This window comes from Chlorocebus sabaeus, chromosome 4 (genome assembly GCF_047675955.1).
Source record: "Chlorocebus sabaeus isolate Y175 chromosome 4, mChlSab1.0.hap1, whole genome shotgun sequence".
NCBI lineage: Eukaryota > Metazoa > Chordata > Mammalia > Primates > Cercopithecidae > Chlorocebus > Chlorocebus sabaeus.
Genome location: NC_132907.1, coordinates 15,881,400 through 15,905,544, shown reverse-complemented (window position 1 = coordinate 15,905,544; position 24,145 = coordinate 15,881,400). Strand labels below are relative to the sequence as shown.

Below are 24,145 nucleotides of genomic sequence, written 5' to 3'. Positions count from 1 at the left end.
TTGGCCGCTTGTGCCATGTAAGCTCCATGAGATTAGCAGTCTATCTTACTCACCTCTGTACCCTCAGTGTCTTGGCCAGTGCCTGACAAGTAGTAAATTTTGGTTAAATGAATGAATGAAATAAAATATACAGTGAACCGAACGAGGGTCCTCTCTCCATCACTTTAGCTTCTCAGCCTGGTATAGTGTAGGGTTGGAAGAGGTGATTCTTGTTGCCTTTAAAGTCCAGTGTTTCTGTAATGAAAATAAAAATGATTCACAGAGAAATTACAAGCAGCTTTTAAAAAACTGTATAATAACTGATTTATTGATAATATAATAAAAATTGGGCAATAAATCAGACAAAGTGTTCAAATTTCAAGGTGGATTGCCCAGATGGATGCACAGATGCTTGCCTTTCTACCTGCTTGAAGCTGCTATGTGTTTCTAGCTCAGATCATTTAAGTAAGCTCCCTGAGTGAAGTAGTTAATGGAATTTTAACTGGAGTGGTTGTCATCATCAAAAGTTGCACTCTTTTAAAGTCTTTAAATTGACAAGTTAGCAACTATGGAGGAGGAAAGGGAGAAGATAATTAAAAAGTCATTAGAACAACAAGCTTAAGCAAAATTATGATGGATTCTTCTCAGAAATAATGAGGCAGCACACAAGCTGACAAGTGCATTCAGGGTTGCACCCAGCCCCAGTGCTTGGGAAACCCTGTGGAGGGAATGACTGGAATGGGGCATGGGGTATGGGAAGTACAGGAGCTTTCAGATCATGGCAAGTTTTTTCACCTTCTTTATTGCACTGTGGTAGATAGGAGAGGAGAAATCTGAAGATAAATTGGGATTCTCTCTCTCTCTCTCTCTCTCTCTCTCTCTCTCTCTCTCTTTATTTATTTATTTATTTATTTATTTATTTTGAGTTAGGAAAGCTTTAGGAACAAATATTTCAGTGTCCAACACCCGTGGCTTGGAGGCTGTGGTTTGATTGCTCCTCCGGCTGGGATGAGGATACAGTAAAGTCTCTTCAAGAGTCACTGAGTGAACCTCTTCTCTGTGCAAGATACCGTGTGTGCTAGAGTCCACAGTGGTAAATAGCGCCTTCACTATCGTACTCTAGTCATGTGGATAATAGAGACACAACATAACTATATGGGCAGGTGGTATAAGTGGTGTAGATAGAGTGCTCTGGAAGCTGAAGAGCAGGGAGATCACATCTGGTTGAGCAGAATCAAGAAGTGTCTTTGACATGAGTCAAAAGATATGTGGGCTGGAAAGAGGAGATGGGAGAACTTCTTGGCAAAGAGAGTATATAAGTAAAGGTGTGATGGTAATCACTAGTGGTGAGTGCCATTTCTTTTTTTTTTTTCCGTTGAGATGGAGTCTTATTCTGTCTCCCAGGCTGGAGTGCAGTGGCACAATCTTGGCCCACTGCAACCTCTGCCTCCCAGGTTCAAGCTATTCTCCTGTCTGAGCCTCCCAAGTAGCTGGGACTATAGGCACGCACCATCACACCTGGCTAATTTTGGTATTTTTAGTAGAGATGGGCTTTCACCATGTTGGCCAGACTGGTCTTGAACTTCTGATCTCAGCTGTTCCACCCATCTCAGCCTATCAAAGTGCTGGGATTACAGGTGTGAGCCACCGTACCGGCCAGTGAATGCCATTTCTGCGAGCAAGAGGCATCACTGCTTCTGAAGGGACAGGCTTTGTCCTATTTTGACAGCATGGGCAGCCCCGTAGAGCAGACCTTGTTAGTAGTTCTCTTAGGGCTTTCTAGCACTGAGTAAACTTCAAAACAACAGTTCTCCTTGGCAATCTTTCTTCTCCTTCTTCTTACCATCCTAACCATCTTTAAGTGTATAGCTCCATAGTATTGTTGAATGACAGATCTCTATAACTTTTTCATCGTGCAAAGCTGAAACTCTATAATCATTGAATAATACCCCATTTTCTTCTCCCCCCAGCCCCTGGCAACTAGCTTTTTACTTTCTGTCTCTACAAATTTGACTACTTTAAGTTTAAGTACCTCTTATATGTGGAATCATTCAATATTTATCCTTTTTTGAATGGCTTAATTCACTTAATGTCATGTCCTCAAGATTCAACCATGTGATAACGTGTGATAGAATTTCCTTTTTTAATAGGCTGAATAATAGGAAAAGGCAGCATGCAGATACTACGTTTTCTTTATGCATTTATCCATTAGTAGACATTTTGGTTGCTTCCACCTCTTGGCTATTTGCATAATGGTGCAATGAATACGGTGTGCAAACATCTCTTTGATATCACCATGATTAAGTGTTCCACTTTAACTTGTTGTGCAGGGAATGTTCCACTTCGATCACCAGCTTCCCTAGTTTTAGTCTTCAAGGTGATAATCCCATACCTTATCATGAAAGCTGTTTTAGCTACTGTCTAGGATGAAGCAGAAATCAATAGTTTTTTTTCCCTGGAATAATAAGCTGGAAAAAAGTTAGACTGGGGTATCTTACTCTGTTTTGTGCTGTTATAGCAAAATATCTGAAACTAGATAATTGTACATGAACATAAATCTGTTTCTCACAATTCTGGAGGTTGGGAAGTTCAAGATCAAGGTGCTGACATCTTGTGAGGCCCTTCTTGCTCTGTCATAACATGGTCGAAGGCAACACATAGACGTGAAAGAGAGGAAAGGGGGCCAAACTTATGCTGTTATAAGGAACCCATTACTGCAATAATGGCATTAATCCATTTATGTGTGTACAGGCCTCATGACATAATCACCTCTTAGAGGTCTTACCTCTCAACACTGTTTCACTGGGAATTAAGTTTTCAACATAGGAACTTTGGGGGAAACATTCAAACCATAATGTTCTGTCCCCTTCCCCCAAAATTTATGTCTTCCTCACATGCAAAATACATTCATTCCATCCCAATAGCCCCCAGAGTTTTAACTTGTTCTGGTATCAACTGATAAGTCCAAAGTCCAGAGACTTATGTGAATCAGATATGGGTGAGACTCAAGACATGATTCATCCTGAGGCAAATTCCCTTCCAGCTGTAATATGGTGGTGGGACAGGGATAGGATAGACATTACCATAGTGAAAGGGAAAAATAGGCAAGAAGAAAGGAATAACATGCCTCAAGTAAGTCCAAAACCCAACGGGGCAGACATTAAATCTTAAGACTCCAGAATAATCTTTCACTCAATGTGCTGCCTCCTGGGTACACTGGAGTGGGGTTAAGTGCCCAAAGCCTCAGGCAGGCCCAATCCCATGGCTTTTCTGGGCTCAGCCCACATTTCAGCTCTCATAGATTAGAGCCTCTTGTCTGCAGCTCTCTCAGGCTGGTGTTGCATGCTGGCAGTTCTAGGATTTCTGCAATGGCCTCACTCTCATGGCGCCACTAGGCCATGAGAGTCTCCAGTGAGGACTCTCTTCAGTGTCTCCATCCCTGCAATAGGTCTCTGCCTGGGACCCTAGGCTGTCTGCAGCATCCTTTGAAATCTAGGTGAGGGAAGCTATGCTTTCACAGCTTGTGCATTCTGTGCACCTGCAGAATTAGCACTACATGGATGCCACCAGTGTTTTCCATGTGCACCCTCTGGTACGGTGGCCCAAGCTGCACCTGGGTTTGCCTGGGCCACAGCTAGTGTGGCCAAGGAGCACTGCACAGGAATGTGGGGAGCAGCCCTGGGCAGCAAATGCTGTGGTCCCTTAAACTCCTCTCTGCAAACCTGGCCCTCAAGGTCCTAGCTTGTCTGAAAGATCTCTGAAGTACCTTTGGAGTCTTTCTCCCATTGTCTTAATGAATAGCACCTGGCTCTCTTTTAGCCATACTCTCTTTAGTACTAATCTTTTTAGCAAACGGTCACTTGGCCACAGCCTTGGTTTACACTCCCAAAAATGCCTTTTCACTCTTTACATGGCTGAGCTGCAAATTTTCCAAGTCTTTCTGCTCTGTTTCCCTTTTAATTATAAATTCTGCCTTTAAACCATTTCTTTCCTCTTATATATATTTAAAAGTAGCCATGCAACTTCTTAATATTTTGCTTATAAATTTCTTCCACCAGGTATCCTAGTTCATCACTCTGAAGTTCTGCTTTCCATAAAGCCCTTGGGCATCAACACAGTTCACTCAAGTTATTTGCTACTTTGTAACAAAGATGGCTTTTATGCCAGTTTTCGACACCTTGTTTCCCATTTCCATGTGATACCTCACCAGAATTGCCTTTACTATTCATATTTCTACCAACATTCGATCATTCATGACCACCTAAGTAATCTCTTAGGAGATTCAAACTCTTGAAAGCTCTTCTCTTCTTCTGAGTGCTATTAATGGCATCATCCTTAACACTCCATTCATGGCAATACAGGTTTTCTCTAGCCCATTCCTTCAGACTCTTCTAGCATCTGTCCATTACCCAGTTCCAAAGCCACTTCCACATTTTCAGGTATTCGTTATAGCAGCAACCTCACTTCTCAGTACTAATTTTCTGTCTTTGTTTTGTGCTGCCTGAGACTAGGTAATTTATAATGAACAGAAATGTATCTCTCACAGTTCTAGAGGCTGGCATCTGGTGAGGGCCTTCTTGCTGCATTATAATATAGTGGAAAGCATCACATGGGTAGGAAAGAGAATGAAGTAGGCCAAACTCATTCTATTCCCAAAATAAAGGCATTCATTCATTCATGAGTGCAGAGTACTCTTGATGTAACCACCTCTTAGAGGCCTCACCTCTCAACACTGTTGCATTGGAGTTTTGAATTTCCAACATATGAGCTTTAGGGAACATATCAAATCATAGCATGGGGAGACCAAGATAAATGAGAAAGAGCTGGATCAAGCTCTTAGGGAAGGACACTGACACAGACTTCGAAGACCTGTCAGTACAGATATTGGACAGAGTGGGATCATGTGGACACAGTCAGTGGCTGCTGGAGAGCTTTGTCATGTGGCAGCACTGATCATTCATGGCCTAGGGCCAGCAGATGGAGAGGACCTGTGAGTAACAGTGTGGCAGAAATATTAGGCTCTTTCTCATATTAGAGAATTAAGCTGAAGGCTTCATGCCTCTGCTTCTCACTGGATTTCCCCAAAACAAGTGATTTAGTGTTATATTTTTATCAGTTAATTTATCCAGATGGTTCATAGGTTAGAAATATCATTTTAGAGTTCCAGGTCATAGTTAAATGCTGAGCTCTTTCCACTCTGGGTAATGGAGAAAGTCCAAGATTGTATCTAGGAGGGGCCCATGGCACTCGGTGAAGCCCATAGAGCCAACCTTTACTCCAGAGCTGTCAGCTCCTCTGTTCCCCGGGCTTCTTAGTCACATTCACTGCCTAATGCATCCCCCTTAGCTCTCATTTTACCCTGATTCCTCCCTTAGTCCTTCCATTAAGCCACTTCTTTGCATCTTAATTTATTTCCCCTTTCTATAGCTGTCCTCTAATTTCTTTTTAATGCATTTATTTCCCATCTTATATTTAAAAATATTTAAGGTGGTCATTCAGAGAGACACAGGGTACAACTGCCCTTAAAAATTAAATAGGTAGCTGGACATGGTGGTTCACACCTGTAATCCCAGATGTTGGGAGGCCGAGGTGGAAGGATCGCTTGAGCCTAGGAATTCAAGACCAGCCCGGGCAACATATTGAGACCTTGCCTCTACTAAAAGTAAAAATTAAAAAAAAAATATCCAGGTGTGGCTGTGTGCACCTGTGGTCCCAGTTACTCAGGAGGCTGAAGCAGTAGGATCACTTGAGCCTAAGAGGTCAAGGCTGCAGTGAGCTCTGATCATGCCACTGCATTCCAGCCTGGGTCACAGAGTAAGACCCTGTCTCAAAAATCTAAAAAAAAAAAAAAAAAAAAAAGACAAAAATAAAATAGGTAAGGAAATCAGGCAATGGGGGAAAAGGAATAAGTTGTGTGTGGCCAAGTGTATGGTTACTGAAAAAATGAATACTGTGTGGTCTTCTGCAATTCCTAGAGTCCCCTGACTTTGGTTCCAAGCTCCTCTGCTGACAGAGTAAAGACAGGAATATAATCAATTAATGTGATCCATATTGAAGGCTAGGAATAGATTGGTTGTGCAGGTACATTCTTGCTGGTTCTTGAGACTGAGAACAATTTATCTTGTGGATCCTTACAAAGGAAACACTCTGGGTAGAAAGTTTAGAATTAAGTCTCAGGTTGAGGTAGCTCTTTGGCATTTTTCTGAATAAGTGAAACAAAGAAATTACAGACTCAGTTGTGGGTTTTGTGTGTTTGTTTGTTTGTTTTTGGATTGGTGTATGGGCAATACTGGTCATTAATAATTTTAGGAAAGTCCTTGATGAACACTACTTCAGCATGAGTCTGAAAGTTCGGTGTGTGTGTGTGTGTGTGTGTGTGTGTGTATGTCTGTAAGAGCCAAGAGTGCTGCTGTGTTAACCCTGCTGTCTAGTCTTAAAAATTTGAATTGACAAAGAAAAAGGAGACATTGACCCATCTTTAATTTGAAATATGTTTGCATGTGCCTCACATAATGTTAACACTTAAAACAGTTGGCAAACTTGAATATGAATCCTGTGCCAAGCACTTACACATTTTCTGCTTTTCACTTAAGAATACAACCCCACACCATCGAATTGTATAATATCAGTTTTGCCAATTAGGTCCTTACTGTTGCCATAGGTCTCTTTCACTGCCATTCAGCTATTCATTTCAGGGCATGTTTTTTGAAAAGCGCTTGTGACCTTTGTCCATTTTTATTGTCATTGCAATGATAATGCCAGCTTTGCGATATTTCCTGGCAGGAGAACGTCAAACAATGTGAGGAGGAAGAAGCGAAATAGGAAATATCCTTTAAAATGAGTGAGGCAATGAACTTAGGGAAAAATTAGTTCAATTTAATTTCCCTCTGACTCAGTCCCTACATCTGCTCCAGGCTCATCCAACACTCACTAGTATCCTCCCTTCTTATTACCAGGTAGTTTCTATCTTCTTCAACCCCAGGTATTTCTACAAAACACAAATATCAGCCAGACTCAGATATCCAGATTCCACCCAGTGATGGGTTCTCAACAAAAAACAAACCAACAGCGGGCAAGAAAGGCCAGGCAAAGGGTCGCTCACTGTATTCAGACCCCATTACCCCCTAGTGTTCACTTAGACCATGGCTGTGCAACTTAGCCACCTAAGTGTTGCTGCACAGCCCACAGCACTAGTGTCTGTTTCTGTGTTCTTAGTTTGAAAATTGCCTGCCTGTGGGCTGAAAGTGCTCCCGATTTTAGCATTTGTTTTGAGCCACATCTGCCCACTCGTCCTGCAGGCAAAGCTGTTTGCAAGGAGCCTGATCAAAAGTGAATATGCCAGAAGGAATTCTCCCCTCAGCCCCCAATGCTGGCATGGTTTCTTCTCTCTGTAGGTGCCTGTTAGCTTACAGGATTCTTCTTTGCTTTCCTGTTCTTTTTTTTTTTAATTATTATTATTTATTATTATTATTATACTTTAAGTTCTAGGGTACATGTGCATAACGTGCAGGTTTGTTACATATGTATACTTGTGCCATGTTGGTGTGCTGCACCTATCAACTCGTCAGCACAGTCAGGTTCTGTCCAGCTTTCTCATTGGGAAATTTCCTGGGTTCAGTGTAATTGCTGTCTAATGATTTTCTCATTTTCCTGAGATGACTGAATGGTTGAATCAGATCAAGGACGTGTATTTGATATTCTGCTCATTCTTACAGAGCAGATGCCTTCCATTACTGAATTTTGGGGGAGTTATTTAGAAAATAATAAAACCGACAGCTAAGCACTGATTTTTTTTTGTCTGCATCTTGCATCGTTGCCAGCTTTACTGTAATTATGTCATTCAGAGAAAGATTCTAACCATTTCCTTTTCCTGGCCCCTTTGTGTTTAAAAAAGCAAAATTGTGGCCATATTTCTAAGCGGATAAGTCACATGCAAGTATAAAAATGGCCTTATATGAAGTCATTAGGGGTTTTTGAAAGTTTGTTGAGTGAAATCTTGAATGGAATGGCAAAGCAAAGTAGTTTTGCTGACAGGATTAATGTACAATTAGTGGAGGTGACACTAAGCTTTTATCAGTGGGAATTAATGAAAAACCCAAGGAGAATGGAAGAATCATTGGAAATTTATTACATTTTTGTGATATTTTTCTCTGAAAGCACATACACAAAGTTGTAGTCTTACCTGCTTAATGAATCAGTGGAAGGGGTGTAGAAACATCATTAGTAATGGTCTAACAGTGACCCTAAAATGATGTCTGTGTTATTCTTGGGATGTTAGCTGCAGCAAAGAAGCTCAAATGACCTTAAACCCTCCCAGTGGTTCATTTAAAAAGTTTTCACTTGCCTCCTGCTGATCTGTAGCTCTAGCTCAGGGATACCCAGTAGAATTTTCTGGGAGGATAGAAATACTCTATATCTGGGCTGTTCGATACCATAGCCACTAGCCACATGTGGCTACTGAGCACTCAAAATGTGGCTAGTGCAAGTGGGAAGCCAAAATGATAATTTAACTTTAGTTAATATAAATTTACATAGCCACATTTGGGTAGTGCTGTCATTTTGAACAACATAGCTTTAGATCCCTGGGCCCCCGGAGATCCCTGGTGAGGGCCACATTGATAGAGATTCAAACTTTCTTTGGTTTAGGGGACAACACAGGCAAAGAACTTGTGAAGTTCTGGTTTGTAATCCCAATCTGATTTTTAACCTGAAAAAGTCATCTTTCCCCACTCCAAGAAAGCAAAAACATTTGGAAGGGCAGGGGATCCACCACATACCCCCGTTTGTTTTAACATCTGCTGCTGCATTCAACAGAAGGGGCTGGCTGGGGTCAGCCAGGCCCAACAGGGTCAAGACAGGGTTAGAGAAGATCCTTATTTAGATTTAGTGTCATCAGCACTTGACTTGATTTCATATTAAAGCCCTTTAATGAAATGCTTATTATCTGTAATGAACTTTTTTTTCCATGCATGATACTGACAAGAAGCTCTTGAATTCATGGCCTAGTTGTTAAAATTCACGATGTTTTCAAACAGCAGTCCTAGAGTCTGCACCGGCGGACCGAGCAGGAGTGGATAGCTCCCCTGCAGCAGACACCACAGAACTTTCACCTTGCAGATCCCCCTCAACTCCCCGGCACCTCCGCTATCGCCAGCCTGGAGGTAAGAGCTCAAGCGGGACTGAGAAATAGAAACGTGAAAAATGATTTCTAGCTTCTGAACCTTTCCTTTGCCTGATTGTTTCACTGCCAAAATAATTTTTTTAGTTTCACTTATTGAAAATTAATTGGGAACAAATATAGTCGGCCCTTTGTATCCGTAGGTTCCACATCTGTGGGTTTCGTATCTGCGAATTCAACCAACCACCCATCAAAAATATTTGGCAGAAGAATAAAGCTTCTGTACTGACCATATACATACTTTTTTTGCTTGTCATTATTCCCTAAACATTATAGTGTGACAGCTATTTACATAGCATTTCCATTGTGTTAGTTATTATAAATAATCTACAGGTGATTTAAAATATACAGGAAGAGATGCATAGATTATATTCAAATACTACACGATTTTATATCAGGGACTTAAGCATCCATGGATTTTGGTATCTGAGGGAGATCCTAGAACCAATACCCCACAGGTAACAAGGGATGACCGTAATGTTACTGTAGGACCAAGTGGTGGAAAAATAAATGATTAGAGAAGATGTCATTAGTCTAACCAATATTTGTTTAGTTCCATCATTGCATTGCATTTTGTGAGGAGTAACGTGACTCAGAAGACTGTTCTTTAGATGTTAGCTAGCTGAAGATTCTCAGTGCTGGGTTTACCAAAATGTTCCCAGTTTCTGATATATTACCATGAGTCCCAATGTAGTCTATATGAGTGAACTCATCTGGGCATCACAATTTGGGGAGACCTTGTTAATAATATTATTTCATCTAAAATAAGGTCCAGGTACATGGGACTCTAGTCATCATTCTTACTAGTGGCAGAAACTGGCATATGTATTTTGATATATAGTTAAGAAAATTGTAAAGCATTACTCCATAATTTGTTTGAGAACACAATAAATGTCCTCTAATTGGAGAAAAAAATAATCAGAACAAAAGGTAGAAATATTTTAATTATCTCCCATTTTCCCCGCTGCTCAAATAAATATATCCAAATAACAGTTGTTTTGAAATGTTTGCTTTTCTTTTCTTAAGCCAATTATTTCAAGTCAGAACAGAAAATTACACAATTATGAAACCAGATTCACCCCAAGTAACCCAAATGAAAAGGCTTTTTTTTTTTTTTTTTTTTTCCCCCAGAGACAGAGTCTCACTCTGTCGCCCAGGCTGGAGTGCAGCGGCGCAATCTCGGCTCACTGAAACCTCCGCTTCCCGGGTTCAAGTGATTCTCCTGCCTCAGGCTCCTGAGTAGCTAGGATTATAGCCGCGTGCCACCACGCCCAGCAGTTTTTGTAATTTTAGTTGAGACGAGTTTTCACTTTGTTGGCAAGGCTGGTCTCAAACTCCTGACCTCAGGTGATTCACCCTCCTCAGCCTCTCACAGTGTTGAGATTACAGGCATGAGCCACTGCGCCCAGCCTGTAGAGGCGTTTTTGACTCTCACAGGCTTGCTTTGAATAGGGCATTTTAGCAAAAGATAAAGTATACGGCTCCAAATGGTTATTGGTGGCCTTAGCAGCTTGGTAGAAGCTGTTGTCATTGCCATGAGCTCTGAGAGCAACTAGGAGGGTCTGAGTCCGGCTGTTGTTAGAGATCTGCCTTGATGGCTATTAGCACTTGGGGCTTGCAGACTCTAGGTCAGTTATGGGTTACCCTGCCATTTGGGTGTTTCTGGTGAATGAAGGTGACAAATTAGACTTTCCTGGCTTGTCGTGGTACTACTATGGAATTAGCCAGATCTCTCTATTCTTCTTAGAGCTTTGGTCAGTCCAAGTCTTGGCAACTCCCTTGACCATTGCCACATAGGACAGACCCCTTTGACTTCATTGTAACCTGGAAGAGTTTGGGACCAAAACCTATGGAAGTAAGGCTCTACCAAGGCAAGAGTTAAATGCTGTTCAAGGTGTTACAATTATTAGAAGTCTATTTTATATTCTCTTTTCATATGTTTATATTCACATATAAAATTTTTAATTCACATAAGGATTACTTGGAAATCCTCATCTTGTTTGTGGATTAACTAAGCCAAATCCTTTGTTTCTTCCCTGATATGACTAAATCATAGAGACACAGAAACATAGGAAGGAGGCCGAAAACTGTGATAATATGGAGGACCCAAACGAGGACAGCATCACATATTTCTATCTAGCTGAAATTTTGCCTGTGTGTCTGTCTACTTGCCACCTTGTTCCAAAATGCAATAAGGCTATTGTGGAAAGAGAAGGTAGAGCTGTTTTATGCGTTTGTGCTTGGGCACATTAAGCAGCTCTTTGCTTCCCCTCTCATGTGTGTATTTATTTTAGGCATGATTGTGAAACATTAGGGCCAAACTAATAAAAGCCCTTCAGGTCAAAATCACAGTGGACTGTTTTCACTAAAAGCCTGAGCGAGGAGAAGCAGCGAGCTTGGCACCAGCACTGCCAAACGCTGTGCGTACAGTCCGAGGAGTAAAAGGGACTGCAAGGTTGCTCAATACATCCTTTTGATTTTAAAAGGGCCACATTTAAACCATCTGTACTGTTAAGGGCGTTCTGAGAAGGAAATTCTATCAGAAGGAAATTCTCTCAGTAACATGATGTGGTATCTTTTTTAAGAATTTTTTTTATTAAGATACAGTTTACATACCATAAAATTTACCTTTTTAAAGTATATCGTTCAGTCTTTTTTTATTTAATATATGTTCACAAGGTCAGGCAGCCATAACCACTACTTAATTCTAGAACATTTTCATCACCCAAAAAGAAACCCTATATATATCAGCCATTCTATACTCATTAGCGGTCACTCTCCATTCCCCTTCCAACCCCAGCAGCCCTAGGCAACCACTAATCTTACTTTCTCCCTCTATGGATTCGCCTCTGCTGGACATTTAACATAAAGGGAATCATAATATGTGACCTTTTATGATCGGCTTCTTCTTTAACTTGGCATGTCTTCCAAGTTTATCCATGTTCTAGCATGTATTGGAACTTCATTCCTTTTTGTGGCTGAGTAATATTCCCTTGTATTTATTTGTTCATCAATTGGTGGACATTTGTTTCTACTTTTTGGGTACTATGAGCAATGCTGCTCTGAATATTCACGTACACGTTTGTGTGTAGATGTATGCTTTCGTTTTTCTTGGTTATAGCCCCAGAGTGGAATTCCTGATGTGCAATCTTGTTATTTGCCCATTAACAGAGATAATACAGGTCATTTGGCCCAGTCCTTCATCCGGTGCAGGAATAAAAATGATGATTTTTGTTGTAGAATATTATCCATTTGCCTCACCATTCCATTTCCTTTATTTTCAAATAACCAGGACAGACGGCAGACAATGCCCACTGCTCTGTTTCACCGGCTTCTGCTTTTGCAATAGCCACAGCTGCAGCAGGACATGGGAGTCCACCAGGTGAGTAGGGGAGCAGCTATGTACAGATAGGTGACCATTTATATGAAGTCAGTGGCCCGTGTTTGCCAGTGTCTTGATGAGACACTCATCTGCTCTCACACTGGAATCTCAGGACCTTGGGAAGCCGAAGCAGAAGGATTACTTGAGACCAGTAATTTGAGACTAGCCAGGGCAACATAGAGACCCCATCGCTATAAAAAAAATTTTAAATTAGCTGGGCATGGCTTTGCATGCCTGTAGTCCCAGTTACTCAAGAGGCTGAGGCAGAAAAATCGCTTGAGGTCAGGAGGGTGAGGCTAGAGTGAGCTGTGATCACACCACTGCACTCCAGCCAGGGTGATAAAGTGAGACCCTATCTCAACAAAACAAAACAAAACAAAATAATAATAAGAGAATGCACATTCCTAGCTCTTTCTGAGTCAGTGTTTCTGGGAAGAGACTGTCTTTTAAATAAGCATCTTCAGAAACCTCCTTATTTGGCCAGGCACAGTGGCTCACGCCAGTAATCCTAGCACTTTGGGAGGCCGAGGCAGGAGGATCACCTGAGGTCAGGAGTTCAAGACCAGCCTGGCCAACATGGTGAAATCCTGTCTCTACTAAGAATACACAAATTAGCTGGGCGTGGTGTCATGTGTCTGTAATTCCAGCTACTCAGGAGGCTGAAGCAGGAGAATCGTTTGAACTTGGGAGGCAGAGGTTGCACTAAGCCAAGATTGCACCACTGCACTCCAGCCTGTGTGACAGAGCGAGACTCCGTCTCAAAAACAAGAAAAGAAAAGAAAAGAAAAAAAAGAAATCCCACCATTTGCAACAATATGGATGAACCTGAAGGACATTATGTTACCTGAAATAAGCCAGGCACAGAAAGGCAGATACTGCATGATCTCACTTATATACGGAATCTAAAACATCAAACTCATAGAAGTGGAAGGTAGACTGGTGGTTACCAGGGGCTGGTGGGGAGGAAGGGAAGTGGGAAGCTGTTTGGTCAAAGGATAAAAGGTTCAGTTACACAGGAAGAATAAGTTCTAGAGATCAGTTGTACAGCATGGTGACTAGTTAAAAATGTACCGCATACTTGTAAATTGTTAAGAGAGTAGATTTCAGATGCTCTCCCACAAAAAAATGGTAAGTGAGGTAACAGATGTTACTTAGCTTGACTCAACCATTCTTCAATATATACGTACATCAAAACATCACATTGTACCCTGTAAGCATATACAATAAAAAATAATCAAATGAATAAGCATAAGCTCCTTCAGGTGAGTCATTCAGGCGGTCTGTGGGTTACAGCTCTGAGAAATTCTTTATCAGAGAAGGCTGTTATTCCTCCTGTGTTGTTTGACAGAGTTCTTCACCCTTTATAACTCAATTACTGAGAACACGTTTCCATTTTAATTGAGTACAATGCTAAAAGCATATGCAAGGTGGGAGGGAGGGCTTGTGGAGTGCGGGGAGCAGATGCGGGGGGCAGCTATTGCTTTAGCTGACTCATAATTCATTTCCAGTAGCTCCACGATTCTTTCTGAGATGCTGTCAGTTAATTTTCAGGGTAAAGAAAAAGTACTTAAAAAAAAACACAGTATTTTAATAGATAAATATTATATTCATTATCTCTTTCCTCTTCTCTCACATGCAAGGAGGATATTATGTTGAAATAAATCTGTAAGTGGTTTCAGGATGGGCATGGTGGCTTACACCTGTAATCCTAGCACTTTGGGAGGCCAAGGCAGGCAGATCACCCAAGGTCAGGAGTTCAAGACCAGTCTGGCCAACATGATGAATCCCCATCTTTACTAAAAGTACAAAAATCAGCTGGGTGTGGTGGCGCACGCCTGTAATCCCAGCTACTTGGGAGGCTGAGGCAGGAGAATCGCTTGAACCTGGGAGGTAGAGTCTGCAGCGAGCCGAGATCATGCCATTGCACTCCAGCCTGGATGACAGAGTGAGACTCCATCTCAAAAGTAAATAAGTAAATAAATAAATAATAAATCTTTAAGTGGTTTAAATAGCCTTGTTGCTGTGTCTTCACCTAAACTAAACTTATGGGCTCCAATTATCATGATTTGTAGAAACATGAGAGATGGCATATTTTGCTAATTAGCCATTTTTCACCTTTGTGGTAACAAAGGAGTCCTTTCCAAAGATTCTGAACCAATATTCACAATAGTAACTAGTAGATATTATCAGTATGATTTTATTTTTCCCAAATTGAGGACCAAAAAGAGATGTTCTGTAATGGACATTAACTACCATAGTGACTTTTATATATATATATTTCTCTAAATAAACATTTTGCAGATTGACCACATTCTGTTTCTTCAGCGTTTTGCCATACATGCTTCACTGGAGATATGGTCAGGCAAATTGGGATGTGCTTTGCCCCAAATATTCTTAAAACCTTTCCCCAAGAGTCCCATCAGAATAATACAAAGCAGCCTATAATGGTCAAAATAGCAATCTTGTCGATACAGTTGGCTTCTATGATTGATTACATTCTGTAACAGTGAACATTTGGGGGGAAATAAGGGAGACTTTGCTAGGCTTTCAGCAGAGTTGTTGTCCATTGTGATTTACTAAGACTTTCTCCTGTCTTCTGTTCTTACGAGCTAGCCTGCCTTTGAAAAAAGTGAAGGACAAGAGCATCTCACAGATTTCCTAATTTACATATGGTTTGTGAGGGAAAATTAATTTGGAGTTTATTTGAGATGAGCCCATTCCCTATTTGCTGGAGGGTAGGGGGAGGTCCTTTTTTCACCTGAGATTGCAATGAAGATTGAATCGTTCGAATGTGCTTTAGAGAATGGTTTTCTGACTAGCTTTCCCAGGCATATTGGGCCAGAAGGAAAAAGTGACCAAAACCACCAGCTCTTTCTCCCTTTTTGAAAGCCTGCTGCTTTTCTGTTGCCTTTTTTCCTACTTCTCTCCTGCAGCTCAAATAGTCTTAGGAAGAAAACCTTCTTCAGCGAGCTGGCTTCTGGTGGTGCTTTCTGAGGAGGGCAGCACAGACTTGCTAACAGACTCAGTCAATGTTGCTAGGTGTTAGTGAGCCTGCACCCTGCATGAGCAGACTGCTCTTTTATGACAGTGCTGTTGATGTTGCCTATCATGCAATCTGAAGCCACATGATTTGATTTTAGAAGTAGAGGCAATAAGGGATTGGATTCAACAGTGCCCATGGCTCTGCTGTGAAGGCAGCAAGTTGCACAGGGGTCAGTTTCAATGGCTAGTGGCGGTAAGAAAGGGGGTCTCTTTTGGAGTGGAGACCAGTGCACTCTTGGGGCTCAGTTACTCAGAGGAATTGGTCCCTTAGCAGATTTCACCTGCCTGGGAGAACTGGGCAGAGAGCAGAAGGTTGTAATCAGAGCAGAAACAGGGAAGGGCTAAGAAGATAATCTGGATTTATTGGCTAGCCAGGGAGAGCATGGCATTGCCCGGGGAGGGCTAGACCTAGATACCTGGACAGGTGTTCAAAGGAAGAGAGTGCTGGATAAGAGTCAACTCCCAAACAGACTTTTTATCTCCTCTGGGAATCAGGAATTGCCAGCCTAGATGCATCCAGAACCTGGTGAGTTGCAAAGGCAAAGCAGAAGAAAGATTGCATAGACAACTAAACACCCCATGCTTTCATCGGTCTCTGCAGGCTTCCTGTCTGCTTATTCGGCTGTGATACAGATAGACTTGGGGATGCAGCTCTGCTGTGTCCTGGCTCGTAACAGGAAACAAGGTATAGCCCAGTCAACCCTGCGGTCTGCAGAGTGGGTTTCCATGTTTGAGGTTCCTCTACAGGTTCCCTCTTGCTTTAATACTCTCCCAACCCTTCCCCTGATCCCATCTCCATCAAAATATCTGGCACCTCTGGGTTATTAATGATTATGTTCTCAAACATTAACTCTAGGCATTTGTATATTAAACCATTTCTCTTTAAGTTGCTTAGAAAAATTTCTTACTGTGTTAAAAGGAATTTCAAATGCAATAAAAGGGAGGACAGCAATTTTTTTATTTGCAAGGAGGTCAAGACAAGATGTTCCGCTGCCTGACCCCAGAGGCAAAGAAAACTGATTTTATTTGTGGATGGTGCCCTGTGATCTGTTTGGGATTGCCTGCCCGGCTGCTGGGGTCTCAGCCTGCCTAATTTCCACATGTACTGGAAAAGCCTGGTTTTCAATCTTTTTGGGGGGAATGGGGGGACAGAATCTCGCTTTATCACCCAGGCTGGAGTGCAGTGGCGTGATCTTGGCTCACTGAAACCTTCGCCTCCCAGGTTCAAGTGATTCTCCTGTCTCAGCCTCCCAAGTAGCTGGGACTACAGGTGTGCGCCACCACCCCCAGCTAATTTTTGTATTTTTAGTAGAGATGGGGTTTCACCATGTTGGCCATGCTGGTTTTGAACTCCTGGTTTTGAACTCCTGGTTTTCCAAGCCTCCTGTCTACCTTGGTCTTCCAAAGTGCTAGGATTACAGGTGTGAGCCACTGCACCTGGCCTCAATCTCTTTTTCTTCCTTTTTTTTTTTTTTTTTTTTTAATTAATGAATCAATGACTTTAAAAAAAAAATCTACAGCCTTCCCTTCCCAAAATTGGATGAGTCTCTTCCTTCCATGTCATGCTCCCTTTGTTTACCTGAGTCAGCGCTATCCAGAGAACCGATATCCTGCCCCTCGAAACTCAAGATTTGGATTTTATGCTTTCTGTGAATGTGGTAATGCTTCAGGGAATTTTTAATGGATTTTTTTTTTCCGATTCCAATAATTTTTTTTTTATTATACTTTAAGTTCTAGGGTACATGTGCATAACGTGCAGGTTTGTTACATATGTATACTTGTGCCGTGTTGCTGTGCTGCACCCATCAACTCGTCAGCACCCATCAACTCGTCATTTACATCAGGTCTAACTCCCAATGCAATCCCTCCCTGGATTTTTATGTAGACCCATAGGTGATACCCAGGATTGTAGTGTTGTGCTTTCACTATTACTTCTGTCTCTGTTTATAGTGTTTCTCTGACAAACACATCACAGGAATGCAGCTTTTAGCAGCATTATTGTCTCATGTTTCCTAATTAATTGCAACTCCCTACCAACACTTTCTATCCTTGCTTTATTTTTTTTCCTCAACACTTATCACTATTTGACATACTATTTGTTTTACTTATTTATCTTGCTTTATTATCCATTTCTCCAATAAAATGTAAGATCCACAAGGGCAGAGATTTTTATCTATTTTATATACTGCAGTATCCCTGAAATCTAGAGTAGTATTGTACATGTAGTAAATGATTCATAAATGCTTCATGAATTAATGAATCAATGACTGAATCTTCATACTTGCAATAGGGAATATTCAGTGCAGAAAAGAAAAAACTGTACTGTCCATATATTTTTATAGTGCTGTGATGTTTTTAAATTGTTTGTTGTTGTTGTCATTGTTGTTATTTCTAGGGCAAAAGAGTTTTGTCTTATTTCTCCGACTGACCTGGGGAAGTGATATCAGTCTCTTCAAGTCAGCAAGCAGGTTTTGAGTGTCTTGGGTGTTTAGTATCACTTTTTTGGATACCCACAACTCTGAGCTGAGCACCCGGTAGACTTGTAAATAAGCCTCATTGCCTTGGTATTCATTTGATGTAAGACTTTTCCTCACACTCATGATTGGAAAGTCCTTGAGATATGCTTGGACCTGAGGCCTAAGGTCACCCTAAATGTTTGCTGCCAATCAGAATGCAAGCACTAACTAAACTGTTAAAGCTTCATACTGTGATATTAACAAGAATTGGTTTTGTGTTGCACTCATACCCACAGAACTAGCCTTTTCTTTCTCTCCAATAGAGATACCATCATTGATCTACAAATTAGGCCCAGTTACAGATGGATCCTGAATTTGTAGGCCTGATGTTTATGCAATTTGGGGAAACACACTTCAAGGAAAATAATATAAAATTATAAATATAAACCTTTAGGGCACCTCCCAGGGCTTTGGAAGAGGCCCATAGAAATCGAGAAGGCCTAAAGCTTAAGCTTTCTTGACTTCCTGATAAATCTGCTTTTGAGTCCAATCCAGAAAATTCTTGGAATCACAACAGCTACAGGAAATTTTGTATGCTGGGGAGTGAGGGTGGGGGCATCAGTGATTGTCAATGAGTCATTAGCCATCTTTCTTCTAAGTTAGCCCAGAGTCAGGTGGTATAATGAAAAAAAGCAGAAGATGGCATCAGTTAAATATGAACAGTTGACCAGGTGTTAATATGCACACTCTTCTGGTGACGAGTTGGATTAGCTGGTAGTGGTGAGTAGAGCAGAATGATGTATGTATTGCCACCCTGATTTCCTTCCCCAGTGTCAAATAAGCCTCTCCTTCCATAGGGCTTTAACTCTATACAGGATAGGACTGAAACAAAGGATGGTTGATGGTGTTCTTGTGTGCCACCACACTGATTGAAATGTATTTGCAGGCACCTGCTCAAATTTAAGAGCTCTGCATAAAGTGGAAATATAAATGTGTGCATTTCAAATAGCTGCTGATACAGGGAATCTGCAGGTGCAGTTTGGATATAGTTATGATATGAATAGAAATGCAAATTCAATGAATAAATGTATCAGAGCACATCACTGCACTTACTATACACCTGAAGTTGTAGGATTAATTATAGAGTTTATGAAATGATATAAAATGCAGTATGAAAGTGTGAGGTGGGTTATTTTTATGAGAGTAGAAATCATGGCAGTGGAGGTACTATAAGCAACTCCTGATTATCTGTGAGCAGATTATATGTTTTACTGTTCTATGCAAGTCAAAGTAAATTAACAAAGTAGAGGAATGGTTGAATGCACTTACAGGAAAATTAGTGTCACTGTTACAATTGCTTAGGTAAGCAGTGAATCTTTTACTGGTGGTTACCTGGTGCTTGTAAAGTAGATAATGCATAATCTGTTTTATCTGTAAAACCAGTCATGGCATGTGTAGTAAATAGTAGATCAGAGGTTGATGTGAGTTGGGTTTCGATCGGTTTGTTAAAATACTGATATCTGGTCCCACACCTAAAGATTCTGAGTTGATTGATGTGGGGTACATTGTGGGATTAAGGAATTTTTTAAGTTCCCCAGGTGATACTAATGTGAAGCCAAGTAGGAAATGCTTGTGTGTGTGTGTGTGTGTGTGTGTGTGTGTATTTTACTGAGGTGATGTCAGTTAAGGGTAAAACTTTGGATGTTTCCAAATTTCACCATAGATTTGGATGTAGATGGATTTAATGATTATTTGATTAATTCAGCAGAAGAATGTGGTTAAAACAGTTGTGTAATCCCCACACCGTCAGGCAATTTAGGAAGTATGTCTGGATTTCATTCTACAGTCTAGTATTAATTTACATATTGAGTGTTTTAGGTGTAGATATGGTAGGTGGGCTGGATGTGAGGAGTGCTAGACTGAGTCCTGTGTGTGTCACCTTGGACAATTTCTCTCTGGGCCTGTTGTTTCATGATGGAAGCCTGAGAGCTCAGCTGGTGCACTTGCTCTCCACATGTGATCTCCCAGCCTGTAGCATCAGCATAACCTGGGAACTTACTGGAAAAATAAATTCTTGGGCCACACATCATTCCTACTGAATCAGCATTTCTGAGGGTGGGACACAGCATCTGTCTTTTACAGACTCTTTAGGTGATTCTGATACATACTGAAGTTTGAGAGGCAGTGAACTAGTATAATGTCCAAGCTGCCTTCCCTATTTAAAAATCTGACTCCATATTACTTGTAGTAGACTATATAGTAGATGAAGAACCTAAATTTGAATCTCTTCTCAAACATTAAGTACAACTCAACCTTTATCTTTTGGTAGTTTTTGCACAGTATGCATAATTGATGTTGTTCCAAGTTGTACATTTAAATTCTCACTTTTCTTCATCATTTAAAATATGGAAGGTTGCCTAGAGTTCTGCATCATGTTAGAAAATCTTTTTATCTCGAAGTAATAAAAACTGTTGTAGTAATTTCTCTCTAATTACACTTTTATAACAGCTTTATTGAGCTATAATTCACGTACCATACAATTCACCTATTTAAAGCCTACAGTTCAAGCTGGGTGTGATGGCTCATGCCTGTAATCCCAACATTTTGGGAGGCCGAGGCAGGAGGATTGCTTGAGCCCAAGAGTTCAAGACCTACCTGGGCAACATAGTAAGACCCCATTTATAAAAAAAAAAAAAATAGCTGCACATGGTGGCACATGCCTGTAGTCCCAGCTACTTGGGAGGCTAAGGTGGGAGGATCTTTTGGTCCTGGGAGGTGGAGGCTGCAGTGAGTCATGATCATGCTCCATTTCAGCCTGGGCAACAGAGTAAGACCACGTGTCTAAAAAAAATAAATAAATAATAAATAAATAATAAATTAAAAAGTCTACAGTTCCATGGATTTCAATATATTCCCAGAGTTGGGCAACAGTCACAATACATTTTAGAACATTTCCCCAAGCCCTTTAGCTGTTACCAGTCACTCCCTATTTGTCTCTTCCTCTAGCCCTTTGCAACTGCTAATCTCTTTTCTGTCTCTATAAACTTATTTATTCTTGATATTTAATATAAATGGAACTATTCATACAATATATGCCCTTTTGTGACTGACTTCTTTTACTAGCATGTTTTTGAGGTTCAGCCATTTTTGTAGCATGCATCAGTCACTTGGTCCTTTTTACTGTGGAATAGTATTCTTTTGTATGGATATACCACATTTTATTTATCCATTCATGAGTTAATGGACATTGGGGTTATTTCTTCTTTTCAGCTGCTGTGAATGATGCTGCTGTCAATGTTCATGTACAAATTTTTGTGTGTATGTTTGTTTGCATTTATGTGAGTACATACCTAGGAGTAGATTTGCTAGGTTGTGTGATAAGATTGTGTTTAACTGCTTAATAAACCGTCAAATTGTTTTTGAAAGTAGCTATACCATTTTGCATTTCCATCAGCAGTGTAATTGAGTTCCATTTTCTCCATATAACAGAGTAGTCCCAATTCTTCCCTTGTAATATTACTGTGATTTATTTTATTTATTCATATCCTATAATCATCCAATATGTTGTTATTATTAATATTAATATTTTGAGATGGAGTCTCACTCTGTCGCCCAGGCTGGAATGCAGTGGTGCAATCTTGGCTCACTGCAAACTCCACCTCCTGGGTTCAGGCAATTCTCCCTGCCTCAGCCTTCTGACTATTATTACTTTAGGCAAAGTTATCTTTTAGATCATTTAAAAAGAAGAAAAACAAAAGATTTTCCTTTATCTTCATTTTTTCCTTCTTTTGTTTATATAGATCCAAGTTTCTGACCTATATCATTTTCCTCTGCCTGAAGAACTTCTTTTAACATTTCTGGCAGGACAGGTCTGCCAGCAATGAATTCCTCCAGTTTTTATTTGCCTGAGAAAGTCTTTATTTCTCCTTCACTTTTGAAGCATAATTTCACTGAACATAGAACTCTAGCTTGGTGGTTTTTTTCTTTCAACACTTTAAATATTTCACTCCACTCTCTTCTTGCTTGCCTGGTTTCTGATGTGATGTTGTCATTCTTGTCCTTGTTCCTCTGTTGGTAAGTGTTTATTTCAAGAACTTCTCTTTATCTTTGGTTTGCTGCAGTTTGAATACGATATGCCTTGATGTGGTTATCTTGGTATTTATTCTGCTTAGTGTTCTCTGAGCTTCCTGGATCTGGGTTTCATGTCTGTTATTAATTTTGGAAAGTTCTTGCCATTATTAATGCAAATATTTCTTTGACTCAGTTCTTCAGTACTTCAATTACTTGTTTGTTATACCCTTTGAAATTGTCCCACAGTTCTTGTATGTGCTCTTCTGTTTGGTTTTTACCCCCTTTCCTTTTTCTCTTTGTGCTTCAGTTTGGAAATTTTCATTGGCCTCTCTTCAAGGTCACTGTTCTTCCCTCAGCTATGTTGAGTCTACCGATGAATCAGATAAAGGCATTCTTCATTTCCGTGTCTGTTTTTTTTTATGTCTAGCATTTTCCTTTGAGTCTTAGTTTCTATTTACCTCTTTACATTATCCATCTGAACTTGCATATTGTCTACTTTTTCCATTAGAACCCTTAACATATTATAGATATTTCCCTACTTATGATGGCTCAACTTACAACTTTTTGACTTTATGATGGTGTGAAAGTGATGCACTTTCATTAGAAACTGTGCTTTAAGTATGCAAACAACCATTCTGTTTTTCACCTTCAGTATAGTATTCAACAAATTATATGAGATATTCTACATTTTATTGTAAAATGGGCTTTGTGTTAGATGATTTTGCCCAACTGTAGACTACTGTTCTGAGCACATTTAAGGTAGGCTAGGCTAAGCTATCATGTTTGGTAGCTTAGATATATTAAATGCATTTTTGACTTACACTACTTTTCATTTAAGATGGGTTTATTGGGATGTAACTCAGTCATAAGTTGAAGAGCATCTGAAATCATAGTTATTTTAAATTGACTGTCTAATAATTCCAAGGTCTTTGTCATATCTAAGTCTGATTCTGATGCTTGCTTTGTATCTGTTATGGGCTGCACTGTGTCCCCACTAAATGCATATTTACCATTACCCTAGAATATGACTGTAGTTGAAGACAGGGTCTTTAAAGAGGTCATTAAGGTTAAATTAGGTCATATGAGTGAACCCTATAAGGAGGCTACTGGGACATACACATAGACTAAGGCGTGACCATGTGAAGACACAGGAAGAAGACAGCCACCTACAAGCCAAAGAGAGAGGCTCAGAAGAAACCAAACACGCTCACTCCGAGATCTGGACTTCTAGTCGCCACAACTATGAGAAAATACATTTATTTAGGCCACCATTTCTGTGGTGTTTTATTATGGCAGCCTGGATAAATTACTAAAGTCTCTTGAGACTGTTTCTTCTTGCCTTTTGGCATGCCTTGTAGTTTTTGTTGAGACCCAGACAGGTTATATCAGATAATAGAGACTGAGATAGATAGGCCTTTAAGTGTGAAGATTTATGTTATCTGGCTAGAATTTGGGTTGTGCTTGATGTTTGCTTAGGAACCAAAGGCTTCAAATTCCTTCAGTGCCCTTTTTGTTTTCCCTCATGAATTGGGGGTTCCCTAAGTACTCCTTCTCAGAGAGAATCTATGTTTTCGAGCCCTTTCTGCTATAATCTGTTATCTCACTGAGTCTCTGTTAGGGTGGGGTGATGGTGGGGAGGGAGGGTCTTCTATATCTTCCAATGAAACCTTACTGTTTTAATGGACTGGTACCTCAAAGCTGTGACCCTTACAAACGTTTCTCCAGTGATAGAGCTTCTTTTCCCACTGCCCCCTACTTCCCTGTCTGCCACATTCCCAATTTCTTTCCTTGAATCCCTGACCCCTGTAGACTATATTATTTTCCCCATAGCTAGGAAGAAGGCAAGAGGGGACTGGAATGGGAACAATGTCTTTTTCCAAGTGGGATAAGGCTTAGGCAAAGCCTTCTTCCCTGAAGAGCTGACCTTCATTGTGGAGAAGGCCCTGGGCATGTTTCCAGTGCTACTCTTCCCCTCTCCCTGCAAGAGCCGTGAAGAGATCTTTCTCCAGTGTTTACTGGGAGGACTTGGTGTGATTC

The 24,145-nt window shown here is 40.6% G+C and overlaps 1 protein-coding gene across 7 annotated transcripts in view; it reads left to right on the top strand.

The window, feature by feature from the left end:
- The window catches only part of RASGRF2 (Ras protein specific guanine nucleotide releasing factor 2), a 270,212-nt gene that overhangs the window by 156,133 nt on the left and 89,934 nt on the right, over window positions 1–24,145 (top strand). For all 7 annotated transcript variants that reach the window (XM_007976916.3, XM_007976925.3, XM_007976935.3 and 4 more), the window contains 2 exons: window positions 9,015–9,140; window positions 12,450–12,539. In XM_007976916.3, the coding sequence (XP_007975107.3) occupies window positions 9,015–9,140; window positions 12,450–12,539 (216 nt within the window). The remainder of the gene's footprint in view (window positions 1–9,014; window positions 9,141–12,449; window positions 12,540–24,145) is intronic.